At 46.3% G+C, this 19,346-nt stretch overlaps 1 protein-coding gene across 2 annotated transcripts in view; it reads left to right on the top strand.

Annotated features, from left to right (window-relative positions):
* The window catches only part of LOC115408177 (vitamin D3 receptor A), a 93,585-nt gene that overhangs the window by 38,248 nt on the left and 35,991 nt on the right, over positions 1–19,346 (top strand). For both annotated transcript variants that reach the window (XR_003933741.1, XM_030118790.1), the window contains exons 3-4: positions 12,888–13,035; positions 13,605–13,735. Coding sequence is in view for 1 of the 2 variants with exons in the window: in XM_030118790.1 (XP_029974650.1) it covers positions 12,890–13,035; positions 13,605–13,735 (277 nt within the window). In the remaining variant the exon portion in view is untranslated. The remainder of the gene's footprint in view (positions 1–12,887; positions 13,036–13,604; positions 13,736–19,346) is intronic.

A 19,346-nucleotide genomic window follows, 5' to 3' on the forward strand; every position in this document is an offset into this window, starting at 1 on the left:
GACGGAGAGGTCACACACAGATCGGAGAATATCGACGGCGTTTTAATCAAATCCGGCGTCTTTTCCCATCTTAAGACACAAAATCACTCCCGAATAAACCAGCCAAGTTTTCAGATTTGTCCTCAGCGTAATCAAATGAACGCTTTCATGATCCACAAAGTAGAATAGTTGCAGTCAGTCTATAGAAATAACAGCTTCACACGTTCACAATTTCTAATCAAAATAATTTCTACAGTTTATTTAAAATGACACAAGACAAGAAATACACATTGTTAGAAGAATAGATATGTCTGTTTATTTCTAATGCCTGTGAGAATTACTGCTATATTTTGAAGTCACGTTTACCAACAGGAATATTTTTAAGATGCAATTGAAGAATATACAAATTAAACAAACTGCAGTGTTAAAACATCTGTTTGTGCCATGTATTTTCTCTTTCAATCACATGTTTGTGTTGTTTTATTACAGAAACAAACAGCAGCGCCCACTAGTGGCCCAATATGAAAACTACATGATTTTCAGCTTTTCTGCTGTTTCCACATAAGAAGAAAAGTTTTCTGAAATGAAAATACAAATATGAGGTGTTTTCACTTGAAACGTTGCAAAAAGGAGCCGAAAAATTCTACAGATGCTCTTGGGGTTTTCTGAATCGGCCGCCGGAGCTGCGTGCCGTGTGTTTGAAGCCCCGGTTCCCTCCTCTGTGGAGAACATGAGCTGTTTTCTGTTTATCTAAATCGTCAACAAAAGTTCTGCGTTAACTTGCTTGGCTGACGGTCTGAGTAACGTCTTTAGCTCCGTGCCCGGCTTTTGTAGGTCAGTTTTGTGTGTATTTTCCCAGACTTTGACACAATGGGAGGAATACGGGAAGAGCAGGCAGCATAACGGTGTTTGTGATGTCCTTCGTGTTTTGATAAACTTGGCTCTTTCGAGTTCATTTTCATAAGTTTCGCATGGAGACGGGAACTAAACTGGATCTGATTATTTATGTGAGGCTCGTCTCGTGTCTTCTTTGTCTGACATGTTTTTCTGGCCTGGTTCTTCAGAAAAGGGGACTCTGGTGAACTTCCATAAATATGACCTCTTTCCCTCGTCGCGCTGCGATTGCCTCTTCGAATGTGGGGGAACGAGGGGAATCTGTTTGGGTTGGCCGGTCGTTCCAGTGTTCCCACATCCTGCCGGCGCTCGCTGCACCTGCGCCATTTTAATTTGATTTGCTTATCATTCAGTTGTGCAGCCGGCCTGTTCCACCGTGGAACCGTGTGTGTGTGTGTGTGTGTGTGTGTGTGTAACATCCTGGTCTCTCTCCATTTCCAGAGAGTACGATGGAGCCAAGTGCCCACCTGTATTTATCCGCGCTCGGCTTCCTCCAGCCTGTCATTAGCGAGCGGGTGGAAAACAGCCTCCCACCATCTCCTGCGCGGCGCCACATCACACAGGCGATTAGCGGCGTCTTCAACACCCTTCACGCTGCCGCGTGGGCGGCGGCACGAGAGGAGAAACCTGCTGTCTTTTTGGCTGCGAGACGCCTGAACTGTACACTGCGCTGACAAAACAAGCTAATGTACGGAGCGACGTTACGCTCGCTGTGAACTAATAAACCACAGTTAATCACATCACTCCTTATTTCTGGAGCCGAGCAGAAGAAAATGGATTGAGACATGTCTGCGTTACGTAGCAGCTTTATTTAGATGGAGCTAATCCGTCCATCCATGGATTGGTTTTGGTGATGGCGGGGTAGACCAGTCACCAGTCAGCATATCTACAGGTGCAGAGGAACTGTTGACTCCGGCCGGGTCGTGCATGTGCAGGAGCAGCTTTTCAGACAAGTTGCATTTTCTCCTTCCAAGCGTTTTCAAAAAGTTGTTTTCAGTGCCTCTGAGCAGCGTTGTCATGTAAACAGACCCCAAAACACAACGAAAAAATGTTTTCATGTCAGTGAGACCTTAATTTTTAGTCTGTTTTCTATTTTATTCCATATAAAACCTTAAAAAGAGCAAAAACTGCAGCGAGAAACTATAAAGATGATCCATTGTTTCACTTACATAAAGAGTTAAAATGGTCCCAAAAGTTGGGGCCCTTCCAGGTGAAGCAGAATGGAGCTTCCTGCACCATAAGGCCCAGTTTCCTGGAAGGATTCGGTCCAGACGAGGTGGAAAATCCTAGAAATGATGGAAACACGATGTGATTCTGGGGATCCGGACTGTGAGGATCAATAACCCGACCCAGGCGTCAGGCGTGCCGGGCCTCCTCCGCTCTGAGCCTGTCTCAATTGGATTTGCACGTTTGGTCTTTAAGACAGTGGTGGGACGGACCAGAGAAGAGACCTGCATCCTCTTCTCGACTGCAGAAACTGAGCTACCAGGAGTTAAAGTAACGGTTGCGGCATCGTGGATGCGTGTGAGGAATAGAGACGCGATCGCCGCAGAGCTATTTCGCCTGACTTGACATTGTACGATATCACTGCTGCACATGTGCACATCGCGGTGATGGCGCTGAAACTATATATCCCTCCACCCCAGTACACAATCCATTGATATGCGTCGAGTGTTTATGGCTGCTTCTTAACAGCCAGGGTGTGTATTACTCATTCATATTCTATACTTGGTTTCAACGCATGAAATGAAACCAAAATCCCGCCTCGCACGCCAGTCGCTAATCTCACCTGAACATTTGAGTTTGACCGGTTGAGTCAAGCCGGAGTCACGACGTCCACAAATAAATCCTGACTCTGAGGTACAAACTGTGCATGCAGCAGAACAGACGCTCTGTGACGAGCGAGCGGCGCCTCGGGATTACACTCGGCGTAAAGACGCCGAAGCCTTCGGTGACACAAGGATGTGGAAGTGTTTGTCTTGTCACGGTGCTGGAAGTTCTGCGATTTTTGGGATTTACATCCAAATCAGTTAAAGCCAGGGCGGCTCAGTTGTGTAGAGTGTGTGTGTGTGTGTGTGTGTGTGTGTGTGTTGTGTGCACTGGTATGTGTCGGGGGGTGCGTCACACACCAGCCAATCACATCAGCCGGCCTGTGCAGCACACACTGCTGCAGCCAACTGGGACAATCCATTAGAATCTTTCAAGCAGACTTGGCATGCGCACACACACACACACACACACACACACACACACACACACACCACACGGCCACCGCCCTCCCCCCAGCCCCCCACCCTTCCTGTAACAGCTCTGTGTTGATGTGCTGGATGTCCGGGCGTCCGTCTTGTGATCGTGCGCTACGTCACCGTGTCCCGGCGAAAACACGCCGTTACGACTGGAATCTCTTCAAGCACCGTTTTGTCGCATCGTGTCCATGTCCCCACGATTTCTTGTGTCCTTTTTTTTCTTTTGTCCATCATTTCCACAGTGCCCTTCAGCACTGGGTCCAGATCGGGATTTGCTGCTGTCTCTGGCCGACGCCCTTCGTTGCCAGGATGTTTTGGGAGTAGAGCCGTTCAATATCCACATTTTGATACCGTTAAACCTTCCCAACATTTTCCTGGAGCAACACTGTTTTACCGTGACTGTGTGTCGTGTCCTGTTCAAGTGTTGGAATTTCTTATTTATGTGTGTGAATGCAACACAGGCCCCGCTCAGAGTGAGTGTGTTTGAGTGCATAGCGGCGTCCTTCTGATGGACATTTACACTCTTTCCATGACAGTCTCTGTGTCCACACCGCTTTCCTCACTTCCAGCATTCCAGCGCAGTCCGACGGCGCCCCGGGTTTTGCCGGGTTTTCCTTGTCGGAACCAAAATGTTCCGCTCGTGCTCCTAGCCTGCTCTTAGTTTTAAATGTTAGTAGAATTAAATTGAAAACTCAGCCACACATCCATACAGGTGCTGGACAAACACATTAATTAGACGTAAAAGAAATTATAACTACCAATATATTGGGTCTCTGTAGATTTATATGTGCAGCAGATTTTTTTTGATGATGCAATGAAATGGATATTGTTGCTATTTTTAGATATGGTGGGAAACCTTATTACCATGTTATTGGCCAAACCTTATACGAACCGCTCTGCCATCCCGACTTGGGCACCAACCCAGAGAAGAAATGCCCTCCGTGTCCTGGAGTCTCTGGAGCGTGCCGCTCAGGATAGGTTGTCGGGGTTCGTGTCTGAGTTGCTTCTTTGCGGTTTCCTCGCCTGCTTTTGATGTTCTGGAGTTTACAGAGGAAAGCAACCCGTAACCTGGTCGAACGCAGGCCAGTTGTGGCTTTCCACTGTCCGGCGCGGTAAACAAAGCGGTGGACGCGCAGTGTGACGGAGCCTGAAGTTTGGGTGACTCATCAGGCTGAGGAAACCTGAGGAGCAGCCCTTCATTTGGTGGGAGTTGGAGAGAGTGTGTGTGTGTGTGTTCACGCTAAGCCTCTGGCCCAGCAGCCAGTGTTTGTTGTATTGTCGTGGACTGGAGTTTATGGCGGCTCGCTGTTGGTGAGGCCCACCGCGAGGCAGCTGGTGGTAAAAGTAGGCCAGGCTCCCTGTTGAGCCGCCTATAGAGCGAAGCCCCTCCATTGGCCGGGCGGCCCTTTCTCTACGGGACTCTTCTATACCGAGTCTCACACACACAGCCGAGCAGTGCAGAGTTACCGCTGAGCTTTGAGGAGAAAACTATGTGGGAGCAGAAAGAGCCTTTTCAAACTGCACAGGAGCATTTCCTTTAAGCTGCTCGACTTGAAAAGGGAAAATATTGTGGCGAGCTATTCAGCCCGACATTGTCAGGATGAGCTTACCTGAAAAAGGAGAGGGGAAGAAGAGAGCTGAATTACCTGAGAGCGAGCGCTTCAGGCGCGCAGCGGCGGTGTCACGTCGGGGTTATGAAAGAGTAAATCAGTGATTAGTTGTCTCAAATCATGAGAGCAGATGTGGGTGGTCCTAAAATTCTCTGATTCATTAAGCTGGAGGCTCGGGTGCCGCCGGAGATCTCCTCACTGTAGCACACAATTTACACGTCTCCAACAAAGACGTGACAGCCGTTTGAATTCGCGCTCGGCTTCTTCTGTCGCCGTTTCTGTCTTCGCCATTTCCACCGTCGGCGTCCCGCTCTTGCAAGTTTTTTTTTTTCCCCTCCTTTGGGAAACCAACAAAAGGGCTCCTATTTCAAACAATGGAGCCATGCTTTATTGATCCCCGTGGGGAGGGGCGGCTCTTCTTTTTCCTGCCGTCTCCGCCGGGAGGTCGGAGGTCAGGGTCATCCGCAGAGCAGCAGCCCTGCAGCTGCTCGGGTTCACCTCTTTCACTTGTTTGCTGCTTAAACTCAAGTTTTCATTGTAAGAACAACCTCTTTACCCCGTGTAACTGGAGCAGCAGGGTGGGCCCTGAAACTCAGCCGGAGGGGATTTCTCTAATGATTATCATCTTGCTGAAGCAGTTTTTTTTTGTCTTTGTTTTAGTTTTATTGCTAACAAAAATAGTTCACAATCAATGTCACAAAAGAGTCAAATTTTATTAAATTAATGAATTCAAGGAAAGGAGCAAAATCGCTGATACTTTAAGTTCTCATATGAAAAATCAGTATCTGGCATTTTACAAAAGAAAACAAAATAAACAAAAGGTAAAAAAAAATGTTTTCATTTTTTTTCCAACCATCCAATAAGATTCTATGTTTTGTGTTTATTAGGGCAGTATCACTAGTAGGGCAAATAGGAAATATCCCCCCTTATTGTTCAAAAACATTCGATCATTGTGTTATTTTATCAGTAATGCAGCCTCCTGCCACTAGTCGGTGCTGCAGAGCCGTCAGACGACAGCTTTAAAACAAATCAGTTGGAAGTTTGTGCTTTCAAGCAGAACATGCAAAAATGCTTTCTGAACATTTTCCCTTGTTTTTTAGACTATTCAGGATGTCTAATTCATCTATTTCTCAAAATGATGCCAAGCTTTTCACATTCCAGATTTATTTTATTTTTATTTGAATTATTACACAATAAAAGTATGAAGTCATGTTGTGACAGATTGTGACAAAGAAAGAATTGATAATAATAATAATAATAAAGTTTCCTGATGTGGCACGACACATTTTTTATTTAGCGATTTGCTAAAACATTTTATCCATGTGTTATGAAGTTATGTGATATTCTTTCACATAACGGTCGTTCACAATTCAGTATCTCGTGTCTCTTATAATCTTTAGCATTGTTATAATTTTAAGAAATATAAATTAATATGATGTTACAGTTCAACAGGATGAGGTTTCAGGATTAGTAACCATAGTTCCTGTTTGTGTTCAGTTTTAATTTTTAGTATTTTAACTCTTCTTACTTGATTATATATATTTTTAGAGCGATATTGATTTGTTTTTTTTGAAAGAAAATTAGATTTATTTTTCTTTTCTTTTTTCTTTTTTTACAATCCTGTCTAGCAAAATGAGCAATAAGAGGAAAATCGGTCTAATTTTAGCCGTCAGACTCTTCCATTAATTAACCCATATCTCACAGCCTAGTTCTGAGCATTAAGTCTATTTTCTGCTTTTACATCCAGAACTGCAATAATGGCGCTGGGGCCTCCGGGAAGCTCTCGGGCTTTTTGCTGCTCTGGTAAACATGCTTCACGTGACCTAGTTGACAAAAAAAAACACCAAGAAAGAAACCGGAAGCTGAGTTTTATTCTTCCTCTGGTGTAAAAATTCCTTGTTGGTGCTCGAGGTTGAGAATAGCAGTGAATGTGAAGCATCAGGGAGCTGAACGGTGTATTGAGGACGGCTCTCAGCTCCGGATGTCTCCAGAAGCAGGAAAAAGCCGCCGGCCTCCGTTCACGGTCAGCCTCCTGTCACGACTGCGGTGAGAAAATGCTTCATCAGTGCTGATATCTGAGGGCCGGGTTGATCAATACATCGACGGGTTCCAAAGCCCCCGGCTCAGCGGCGGGCTGACTGTGCGATCCTACCTGAGCCCGTTATTCAGCATGCGGCTGACCCCCCCCCCCCCCCCCCCCCCCCCCGCCCCGTGTGGTCTCGCTGTTTTTAGCATCTGTCCGGGGTTTTTCCAACAGGAACCTCAGATTTACGACGGGAGGCCGGCACAGAGACAAGCGCGGCGCAGTCCTTCTGGACCGGCCTCCGAGGGGCGCCGCGGGGGCCGCGGCCGGCGTGGAGACACGAAAAGCAGACGGCTCCGAGGCCGGTCCTGCCCTGCCGCCGCTCCTCCTTCCTCCAGCCAGATCGCTTCTACTGGACATTAGCATGAATATTTTTGGGAAATCTTCAAATGGAGCCGGTGTTTTTCCCTCCTCTCCGAGCGTGTCGGTTATATTTAGCAGCCTGGTGTTTGTTGACCAGGCTTATGTGCCCGAGGTTTCCAAGCGAGGGCTGAGGAGTCCCTGGAGGGGGCAGCAGAACTCACAGAGAGACCATAGATCTGCTGTCACGTCAAAGAAAACCTTTATTAAAACCAATCGCTTCCTCAACAACTGATACCGGTCATCAGAGCCAAGCGGCAGCTTTCTGTTTTCATTCAACATGAAAAGTGATCGGCTCGAATTCATCCGTGGCACATTCAGCGCCGCGCGTTGCATCATTCACAGATGAATACCTAATGAGCAAAAGCATGTTTTCACCGCACACAAACACCCCCCCCCCCCCGCCGCCCCGTAACCTCTCCAGGTGCACGGCGGCGCTCGCCATCGCCGCTCGCCCGCTCGCTCTAATGGCTGTCATTATGCTGGAGAGCTGCGCTCGCTCAGTCCTGAGTGTTCGGAGGGAAGCAGAACAACAAACAAGAGGTTTTGAGTTCAGGAGAAGAAATGGGGAAAGGAAAAGACACGAACACCCTTCTGGAGATGTTTCTGTGGGGGTCTCAGCAGCCGACACCAGTTGCACGTTTTCGCGTCCTATAGAGGAGGTGGTGGTGGTGGTGGTGGGGGGGGGGGGGGTGTTTATGCATTTTAACATGAGGAGACGGCGCGGGGAGGGAACATCACATCAGCATGTAATCCAGCCCGCTTATCCCTCGCACTAAATGTTTCATCTGTTGACTGTGGATGTCGGACTCCTGGACAGATGTGTTTACAGCTGAGGAAGAGGAGTGAAAAAACACGGCAGAGAGAGCGAGCGAGAGAGAGAGAGAGAGAGAGAGAGAGATGCAACTGATGTTGCCTCCAGGATCGCAACTATTTGGGCAGGTTGATACATCTGGTTAGTCTACTAACTGAAATGCAGAATTTTCTCCTTTTCTGTTCTAAAAAAAATACATCTTTTGGTTAGTTTTGCTGCTGATATTACCTGGAAATGAAATCCAAGGACATGCGTATTTGTATGTTGTTTCTCTTCTCGATATATTTACTGAACATGTTACTGACTCAGTGCTGCTCAGGACAGAATTGGTTGCAGTTCATTTGTAGCGCTGCTGTTTGTAAACTCCTGCTCACTGGAGGAAGAGTAAAGCTGCATGAAGACACCGTTTTGACATGCTTCAGCGTTTCCAGTAGAAATGCATCGATTTTGCATTTTCTTTTCAGAAAAGTTTAACATTTCCACGGCAGTGGCAGAATCCCAGAAAACCATGCGGTGTTCATGCAGGGCCGCTTGCTTTGTGATAACTGACTAACTTGTTTTTAAAAAGGTGTGTTTTCACTGGCTCCGAGCGCCGACGCCGTGGAAACGGACGGAGATGTCACGGTTGTTTTTGTAGTCATTCGACCACGTTGGTCTGATCCAAACTCCTGTGGTCAGGCACATCGGCCCCCCCCCCCGCGCCTGTCAGCCTTCACCGTTGTGCAACATTATTGGCGTAGCATTGAATTCTGTTATTGTGTCACGTCCAGCAGCGACTTTGGGAACAGCGAGTGATCGGAGTCACAAGGCTGGAGCAGAAGATACAAGGTCAGCAGGGCGTGACCTCCGCAGTGTGAACAACACGGCTCTGCTCAGCCGTGTTCCATCAGCAAACTGACTCCTCAACCTGCAGGATCTCCTCCGACTGAGCCTGTAACGCCACAACACACTGTCATGGTTTTATTTCACCAGCGAGGAATCTGCCAGCTGTCGTTTCAACTAAACTCAGCCTCCGCCGGACAGACGAGGCCTCCAGCTGCCGAGATATCAGATCAATACTTCACTCTTCTGCTGATTAATGGGGAGCTGCAGGCTGATGCCTTTCTGCAAAGATGTTTTTAATGCCCAAGACGACACACACACACACACACACACAAAACTGCACATCCACAGTAATAAATACCAGATTATGTGATTATTTAAAAGGAAGATATGACAACGCCCAGTTAGTCTTTGAATAATTCAGATCCTCAGATTTATTCTGTTTTCCCTTCGTCTCTAATCAGAAAACGAAAAAGGCTCAAAATGTTTCTCTGCCATTTTTCATCCGGTTACAAGAAAGACCAGTGAAATAAAAGATATGGGGAAAAAAAGACGGCTTTCGGACTGCAACTAATGATTATTGGTTCTTGGATCTGTTGGTTATTTTTTACTATTATTTGATTAATAAGGTTGTTTTAATTTTTTTGTAAAATATTAATAACTTTTTGAAGAAAAAAAAAACACAAGAGAATAGTGCATTTTATAGCATTTCATTTAATAAATTTCTATAAATCACATCTCAAAAGGAACACAGTGAGTTTAATGAGTGACTGTTGGACATGTCGATGTTTTCCTCGTTTCTCCTTTCCGCTGCTCACGTCTCCTTTTTGTGGATTTAGTGTGAAGTTTTCTGTGGATGGCTTTCCTCTCATGATGTTTCGATTTCCTCCTGTTCTTTTGGACCTTTCACTGCGGACAGTGCAGTGACAGAAAGCCAGGTACTGGCTGCTGGCTTCTTCTCCTGCTGTGCTGGTAGAGGACAGCCACAGGCGGCTCATTACTGCCACACGGTGGCTGCTGTTAGGACACATGAATTGAAGCTTTGAAATAAAAAGGAAAAACTGGCCACTTCAGCTAAAAAATGCCATGAACCAAGTAATCGATTACTAAATTAGTTAACATCTATTTTAGTAATGTTTCAGCCCTGGTAAGGGTGTGACGAGACAGTCAGCTCACGAGACGAGGCACGATATTGGGTTTGATCACTTGAGATGAGACGAGATTTCCACAGATTTCTATTTCCACAAATAGAAATCACTATTTCTTTTAAGTGCAAACAATAATTGTAAATCCTTAACCAGAGTCCTGCTCCGTCAGTACAGAGTTCATAGAGCTCCTGTTCGCCGCGGTGTTCAGTACTATTTTCTTACAGTTCCTACATGTTGTCCGTGAATTTCCTGTCACTCGGTTCATTATTTCCACAGTGGACCCAAAATGCTGAATATAAACCATTTAAAAGTGGCCGGGATCTGATATTCTAAGATTGCTGTGTCATTCTGGCTGCATCAGGTCGTAATGATTTTGTACACCACAGTCAATAAATGTTTTCTGTTTTTACTCATAAAACTTTACTTGTGTTTTAACAAGACAGTAGTTAGAAAACCGGAGGCGCAAGCAGCTGCGTGGTGACATTCAGAGGATTATTAAAAGGAGGTGAAGTTGCAGCAAAAGTGCCTGTTTATAAATCTGTCCTTGCAGTGTCTGTGGCCTTCCACCAGCACAGAGGTGCTTCGGCCATATTTGTGCGTAACTCCTTAATAAATCCATCCTCCAGTGTGAAGCAGTCTGTAGATTTTATAAAAATGAGTCCATGAAGAATCCATTGGCTGCAGCTGACGTCTGCTCCGTCCCACTTGTCTCACCCGATCCAGTGCAGTTTGGCCCTTTTTCTTTTTTGGGCCATAAATGTCGCATTAATTTGTTCCTGGTAAACATCTGGACAAAGAGGAAAATGACTCAGACACGAGGGGAAAGTCATGATCCGGGACTGGTGATGCCAAATCAGCTGCTGTATTGACTGAGTAAAAACAGTCTGGAAGCCAGTTACAATCATTTAAATGACAAATTTAGCTCGATTTGTCATTTGTCTGCAGTTCATTTACTCTTCATTTGTTGTTTCCTGTAAAAGAAAAGCTAAAAAGCCTCATTATGATGTTGTCAAAGCCATTTTCTCTTCTTAATTAAACTTAAACATGGTGAAAAATTGAAAGAATGAATGAAGAGACAGAAAGTTGAAATCAGCCAGTCTGCTTTCTTCTCCCCACCACTACATCACAGCCTCCATGAATAAATAAAACCACTAATTATAAGACGGTGTTACAAACGAGCGACACGGAGCAGAGAGTAAAGGGGAAGCGGCGGCAGCAGCGGTGTTGTCGACGCCGCTGTGATCAGTCAGCAGCGCTAATGAGGCTGCAGGTCGGCGTGTCTGACGCTCCGTCTCCAATTACTCCATTATTCACCTGCTGCCGCGTCGGTAAACAGAACTGTTTTCCAGACACGGTGACTAACGCAGCACGCCCCCTTTTTTGTTGTTGTTGTTGTTGTTGTTGTTGTTGTGCACATGCACCACCCTCCCACAGTGTAACCCTCCTCCGACCGGGCAGGATGTAATGAGGCCCGATGAAGCCTGAGTCTTTACCTCCATCCCTCTCACCTGCGCCCTCCTCCTCCTCCTCCCCTTCCTTCTGCCCCTCCTCCTCCTCCTCCCCCTCCTTCTGCCCCTCCTCCTCCTCCTCCTCCTCCTCCTCCGTCCATTACGCCCCGATTCCACTTCCTCCCATCTCTTTGTCCTTGTTTGACGTGTTCCTGGTCCTCCTTCTCCCCACAGGCTATATTCTGCAGCCACGTGACTCCCGCTGTGCACAAGTTCATTGCACGAGCCCCCCTCCTCTTTTTGTCCTCATTTAGTCGTCTTCGCCTCAAATGACCTTCCTCTCTCCCCCCCCCTCCCTCTCTCTCTCTCTCTCTTCCTCTAACAACAGACTCTCACCCTGACAAAATCAAAGCTGCACCCAGAAACCGCCGGCCACATGGCCGTCCCACCTCCATGTGTTTCTCTTCTGTCTTTTTGTTTCTCTGGATTTAATGTTGTCGCTGAGCATTATGAGAAACAAACCCGATGTCAGAAGTTTTTGCTTTTTTTTCGAGAATGTGACAACTTTTTCTTTGTCTGGATAGTTGATGTGTGATTTTAAGTCCCACTCAGACCTGCAGTGAAAAGCTTCCAGCGAAGTTTCAATGCAGCACATAGATCCTTCATGAAGCATCACAGTAATAAACACATATATTCATTTAATTCAACAACTTTACCTGGTTGTATTTTTAAAATTCTGTTAACTACACATTTGAAATAAATATCCAACAATCAAACTGATATTTTTTTCTTTAAATGAAAAAAGCATGAATTTTAATTTCAAAAATCGGGTTGAATATTGAAATGATTTTTCATTTTATTTTTAACCTATGCTGCTTTTCTTTTCGATCAAATACTGTTGAACGGCTCCAAAACAATCCAAGGAAGAAAAATACTTCTTCAGTAATAGAAAGAATTTTAAAACGTCCAAGGCCTTTTCAGACGGTTGGCATTCTTGAAATGACGCTCCGCCGTCATTGTTGGTACATTAGTGCATTTCAGACTTTTCACATTTCACAGTGTCACTCAGGAGAAAGAAAGCTATTGATCGACTTCCTGTTGCACACGGAACAAAAAAAAAAAACCACGCATCCAACTTTAAAAAGCAGACTGTTAGGCATTGCTTTCTAAGAAATCAGTAGAAAACATGTGAACTGCATGGGTGTGGTTGAGTTTGTTTGCAGATGATGGTGCATTTGTGTGAAAAAAAGCGGCTCTGGATGTGTTCTTACCTGCGTGGTGTCTGCTGCCCGGTTCAGCCAATCGCCGCGGCGCGCAGAGTGCGCCTGTCAGTGCCTTTTACTTAATATGCTAATAACCCAACACCCGTCGGTATAACTGCCGCTCGCCGCCGCTCGGGAAGGCAGCTGATTCCAGAGGTCTGCGGCTCCTGGTGTGGAGTGGATGCTCACCGTTTCCTCCTCCTCCTCTTCCTCTTCCTCAGTGATGGAGCCCATGACGGTGACGACGTCAGTGGTCGGACCGGACGAGTTTGACCGCAATGCACCGCGGATCTGCGGCGTGTGCGGCGACAAAGCCACCGGCTTCCACTTCAACGCCATGACCTGCGAGGGCTGCAAGGGCTTCTTCAGGTACGGGGGGGGGGGGGTCAGTGTTGGCTAATTAATCCGTTCTGATAAAATCACTCAGAGACCAGACGTTTTAGCCTGGTCTTTCTAATTTTTCAAATTTTTCTCAGTTTTACTTCAGTAATTCTTAAAACTAGTTTGTTGAACATCCACAAAACAAAGCTGTGTGTGTGTGTGTGTGTGTGTGTGTGTGTGTTTCTGACCGCTGTCCATGCTTCCACTGCCTGCGTGTTCAAAGAGCAGCGGCCTCCTGTTTGTCGACTGTGCTCTGTTGACCTCCAGTACAGCGTGTCTTTTTCTGTCCGCCTGCAGAACCTCGCTTTCGGGACAATATCCATTATTCAGTGGACGACCCCATCACTCTATTCTTTCTTCCCCTCCTTCCTTTCTGCCTCTCTGCCTGCTTCCCTGCCTTATTTCCATCCTTCTTGTATCTATCCCATCATCCAGCAGCTCTTTCATTTTGAACATCACCTTTCTTTGCGGTGTCTTGAAGCTGAGCTGTTTTTGATCATCTCTGTTGTTGGTGAGCATCCTCCACGGAAAGTTCTGATTCCCTTCGTCTCCTGCAGGCGCAGCATGAAACGTAAAGCCTCCTTCACGTGTCCGTTCAACGGGAGCTGCACCATCACCAAGGACAACCGGCGCCACTGCCAGGCCTGCCGCCTCAAACGCTGCATCGACATCGGCATGATGAAGGAGTGTGAGTCGACTTTTTCTGCCCTCATTTCAGCTGCACTGAGGTGGAAATATCAACAGTCTCAAGACTTTTATTTGTTAGTTTTCTGCCTTCAGCTGCAACTCCAGAATGGTTCAACCCAAGAGCAAACTTCCTCCCTTCCTTCCTTCCTTCCTTCCTCCCTCTCTTCCTTCCTTCCTTCCTCCTTCCCTTCCTTCCTTCCCTTGGACTCCATAATGTTTAAATACAGAAGCAAACAAGAGAAGCTGCAATCCAGATTCCAAGATTTTCTTTACTGTTTCATGAAAGCAGATCAGAAAACCACGGCGTAGCTACAGAGTCGCAGGTTGGGGAAAAAAAAAACCCAAAATAGAAGCAAAGAAACTTCCAAAACAAAAGGAGAATCTAGCTCCGTAAATACGAGAGCCACAGAATAAATAGAAGAGCCTGCGATACAGACACAAGAAGCCACAGAACAAACACACAATCTGCTCCACAAACACGAGAGCCACGGCCTCAAAGCCCGCGCTGCTGCCTCCGCTGAGGTGACCCCACCGAGCCACCGTACTTATTGCACTGGGGCCCTCAGCTCTCCTTTGTTGATCGGTTCTGAGTGTCTGAAGTGCAGAGGCGAGCCTTCCTGCACAGACCAGAAGTGCTCAGATTGATATTATTTCAAGATGGAACATCTTCTTTCACTCTGCCTGGTGTTCCTTTGATGTCATCTTCATTCAGACGCTGCAGACCAGCCTCCGATGCCATATCAATTGATTTTTTTTTTTTTTTAACTACAGCCACTGCTGCACAGCAGATGCTTCCTGGGACTGACAGAGAGTGTGTGGAGAGTGTGTCCTGAAGATCAGGTGGACGACGAGTCCTTCATTTCAGCTGCAATATAAGCCGGTGAAATGAAATCATCTCAATAAAAACCACATAAAAGAAATCCTTTGCAACTCCTGTTGGAGTGCTTTGGCTGAATAGGCTGGCTTGTGGCCGCAGTAAATAGGATGTAATCTAATATTTAAGGACATTCAGAGGGAGCCGCGGCCAACGGAGTCGATGGTTTGTTGTAAAGTGACCTGATTTGCAGCGAGGGAGGCAGCGGTGGATATGCATGAGGACGGGGTGGCATATGGCAAACTTTAGCCGGGATCACACCGCGGCGGCGGATAATTGTGATTTTAATCCTTCTTTTTGTTCAACACGTTGAACCAAGCATGGGGGAAATTTCTCTGGAGTAAACGAGAGCGTAGTGGCTAATTTTAACTTCCGCCAAGGGACGCCGCGTTGCGTGTTTTCGAGGCGTTTGGCGGCGACGGCCTCCTCGCCCTCCTGGTTATGCATACAGTGGCAGGTCGGGTGTTATACAAGTAGAAGTCGCCGTGAAAAAAGACGCCTTCTCAACCGTTGTTAACGCGGTGCGACACCTTGTCGCCGCCGTCCCACGATGACTATTATATACCGCGGAGTCCCGCGTGTTTACAATCACCATCACATTATCCAGTGTTGGTCCCGCGGACCGCTCATTTGAATATGAAAGCCCGACAGTTTTTGCTTTCTGCGTCTGCAGAGCATCAGCATAACCATGACAAGCAGCGGGTGACAGCAGGAGGACGAGAGTGAAAGCAAAGGAAGGAATCGAGGAAGGAAACAAGCAGGGGAAGACATGAAGGGGCCGTGGGATAAGATCTGGCTTCACAATGGCTCCTTTTCCTTCAAAGAGACGCACAATCGCGGAGGCGGCGCTTCGCTCACCTCCGGACTGAGCGTGTTTGTTAGTTTGTGTGAAGCGGACGATGCGGGGCAGGGTTCAGAGGGCCGAAAGCCAGAGCTTCCACCACAAATAGCCACATTACACTGAAGTGTCTGTCTGAAGGAGGAAGGAGCAGGGGGAAACAGAGAGGCAGCGCCAGAGAGAGACTCTTATCGGGTAAAATGCCCTCTTTGTTGGTCAGATTCATGAGCGAGCCGCCCCGTGTTCCCGCCGCCCGCCGCTGCAGCCCGGCTTCACGCCGCACGGCCTGGAAGCTTGACTCTGTGATGACAGCCGCCCTCGCTGCGTTTACAGTCAATCTCTAAACTCGACGTTGACAGTCTGGAACGTTCAGAAACGCAGATTCAGTTTCATTTATTTCCTGAAAATGGTGAAATGTTTGCCCGCTGTGCTGTATCTCACCTCCTGGAGTCGTTTCCACAACATTTCAGGTGAAAATGCTTCGTTGATGTGCTCAAGTTTCAGAAAAGTTTTGTGTTTACATGGGAACGTCAGAAACGCTGAAAACATAGTTGGAGGACACACGTGCTCGGAGGGTTAGGGTTACACTCTAAACGTGAACAACAGCGAGAACGTGGACATTCGTATGGACAGGTGACGAAGGTGAGACATTACAGGTGACTCGCATTTCTAAAGCTACCAAGTCCAGGAGAATTCGCTGCAGAAGCCCCCGTCGTTATTGTCCATCTCATCGTGCATCGTAACACCGCCGTAGTGTGTGTGCGCAATTCACCTTATCAGGCCCGCCCATTTCTCTGGGGGCGGGACTTCCGCTTTGTGTTTGCACTTCCGGTTAGCGACAACTGCGGTGTAAACAAACGAGAACATTTTGTGCTATCGCTGGGTGTGTGGACGGTTCAGCCATGAGGAACTGCAAGAGCACAGAAGCTTCCAAATATCTTCACAGTGGGAAAGTCTGCTGTTTTATTTTTTTAATCAGCAAAGGGCTATTTGTTTTTTGAAGCCAGTGTTCGCCCAAGTCAGGCCAGGACCTCTTCACATTTAGCACGGATGCTGGTGACAGCTGACAGTGACAGAGAGACCATGATGCTCTTGTATCGCGGGGTTGGGACGGTCTTGAAAATCTACTGGAGTAAAATCACGCTAAAAAAAAGTACGGTAAAAGTAAAGTTACTTTGTTATGACCACCTCTAGCCAGAATTGTCATGTGATGGTTGAGTGACCCATCCAAGTTACATGGATTTAGTTAAGTCCCAATTTAGACCAAGTCTAATCTTCATTTAGTCCTGGATTTAGTCCTGTCATTTCAGACTTTGTAAAATAACATTTACCTCTTACTCATAAACTACTTTTAAAAGTGGATACTTTTGCTTTATAAGTAACTGAATCAGTTAACTTTAGTTTTACTTCTGTACTTTTATTGTTGTCCGCCCTCATTACAGATATGAAGCACTTGGATGTGTAATCTGCTAATGAAATGTGAATGCTTCACGTGATCTTTTTGTCGATGTTGTTCCTTTCTTCTGGAATTTAATGAAACAAATGATTCAGATATGTGTCCTGTTGATTTTTTTTTTACTGACATTTTCCTCTGCTATCCTGACCTGGTACTGTGGTAACGAGATTAGTGAGACAGTCAGACAAAACATCACAAAATGCTCTGTCAGAAAATGTTTTACTCCTTTGAAGTCCACTAGGTGGCACATTTCAGATATAAAAGGTAATTTACAACACATTAGACAGCATTTTGATTGCAGTATTAAAGGCAGTGATTCCAGAACTTTTTATAAAAAGTAGCACTTAAAAACCCTTGAAGTTCCCTTGAAGTTCCACCAGGCATAGAATTGATAAAAGTACTAGACTCAGAAGTTATAGGAGCTGTAAACAAACAATTGGAGTCGTTCTTGAGCTCCACCAGACGCTGTATGTTGAAATCAAACTCATGCTGAGAAACTAAAGTGAAATATTTTGGTCCTATAAATTATCTAATGTACCTGTCAATTTTAAAATGCAATACTTCAAAAAACATTCATCTGGTGATTTCTGGTTACATCTGGTTATTTTGACCATAACAATGACTGTAGGAGTCCCTCCTAGAGTCCAGGTTGTGTGGTTTCTGTAGGGGGTGTCAGATCAGTCAGTCACACAGGTTGTCGCCGGGTGACGCTCTTTAAAACACTGAGGCATCGTAGCAAGAATGGCCTCTCTGGGCAGCCACGGGACGTGAGACCTGATCTCCTCCATGATGTCCAGCCATGTAGTGACGGTCCTGCTGACTCCAGACTGGGACACACTGAACCTCTCAGCAGGGCTTCCTGCAGCAGGTTCAGCCGGAGCTTCATGAGGGTCGTCAGGACCTGATCTCAGACATCAAGCTGATCAGCCAAAAATTAAAAGACTCCAGCGGGAGACCAGTGTACAGGAGGCTGAGACGGCCGGAGCGTAGGAGCAGCACTGATGGCCCTGAACTCTGTGTGGCTTTATGACCCTGGAGGGGCTGATCCAGGACGGGGCTTTCAGCAGAGTCGTGATCAGACTGAGGCAGACGGAGGCAGGAGGTTCAGCTGGTAGGTCCACATCGAGAGGCGGAGCAGGACTTCCGGCCACATCACTGGTTGATGCATCTGAGGACAAACAATGTGTCATAAGTCATTTTACATTTTATACTTTGAGAAAACTAAATCATTCAGGCCACCAGTTAACAATTTACATTATCTGTCTTGTCTGGTGGTGGAATGTGCATATGGTGGGATATGTGTGAATGGTGTATAAAAATGTGTGTAAGAATTTTGTAATGTAGTGCATGGTTGTTTGTAAAGTGATAATGACAGTTTGTCTAACGGTTATGAAAAAAATATTTGTGATTGACATTATTTTTAGAACAGCTAAATCACTATGGGAGCTATGCTAAAGCTACAAGTTGAGCCTGTAACTGCTGTATTTTCTGAAAATGACTAATTTGCAAAATTCAGAACGAGGTAAGGTTTTTATTTATGAATGAAGTCCTCTGCCGTGCACTGCAGCTGTTCGATAGCTTAGCATGTTAGCCTGTGGTGGCTGCGAGCTTCTGTTAACCTAAAACCCTGAGTTTTAAACACAACAGAGACATATATGTTTGTTTTACCTCCCAGAAGACATAGTTAGATTTGTTGAGGAAGCAGGAATTGCCAGAGTAGCTGCAGCAGCACTGCCCTGCACCACGCAGTGTACAGAACATGTCTGAAGCCTGTTAGGTTGCTGATTTTATTAATTCGTACAACAAGAATATATAAAAACACGATACGATCAATTGATTATTGCTTATTTCACTGTGATTATGAATGATGTTGTCCAACGTCTAGTAGTAGATAGTACAAAAACCACTTGCCTGTGTGTCTCTGAAGCACTCGCCTCGGCTGAACGCTGGCCCGCAGGCTTCCCGTGCTCTAAACAGTTTTGAGAAAGCGAAAGCTTCATCTTCTTAAAGTTGTTGTGGCGTCCATGGGCGGAGCAGATGAGGCTGGTCACTTTTAGACTTAATAAACGTGAGCAACATAGCAGGCGAACTCGCTGTCAACACAGCGCAGAGCGGCAAACCGGAAGTTGCAACACATAATGGCGCCGCCCAGCAGCACTTCCTGAATAAGATGAATAGCAGCCTTTCGGAAAACTGGCGTCTTCCCCATTTCCATAGAGAGCGGAGTCCAAGCATTTTCCAAAAGTTCCACCTTGAGAGCTTTTTTAAAAAGTAGCATTTTTAGTGGCTCCGAGGAGAAAACCTGCACATGGAGAACATGCAAACTCCCACACCTGAACCGAATTATGACATTTGAATTGTGCCACTGGGAGGAGGCATGGCGGTGTGCTCAGGAAGCTGGCTGTATTTTTTTTAATGATTTGTGTTTGGACATGATGCCCCGC

The sequence above is a fragment of the Salarias fasciatus genome, chromosome 20 (genome assembly GCF_902148845.1).
Source record: "Salarias fasciatus chromosome 20, fSalaFa1.1, whole genome shotgun sequence".
Taxonomy (NCBI): domain Eukaryota; kingdom Metazoa; phylum Chordata; class Actinopteri; order Blenniiformes; family Blenniidae; genus Salarias; species Salarias fasciatus.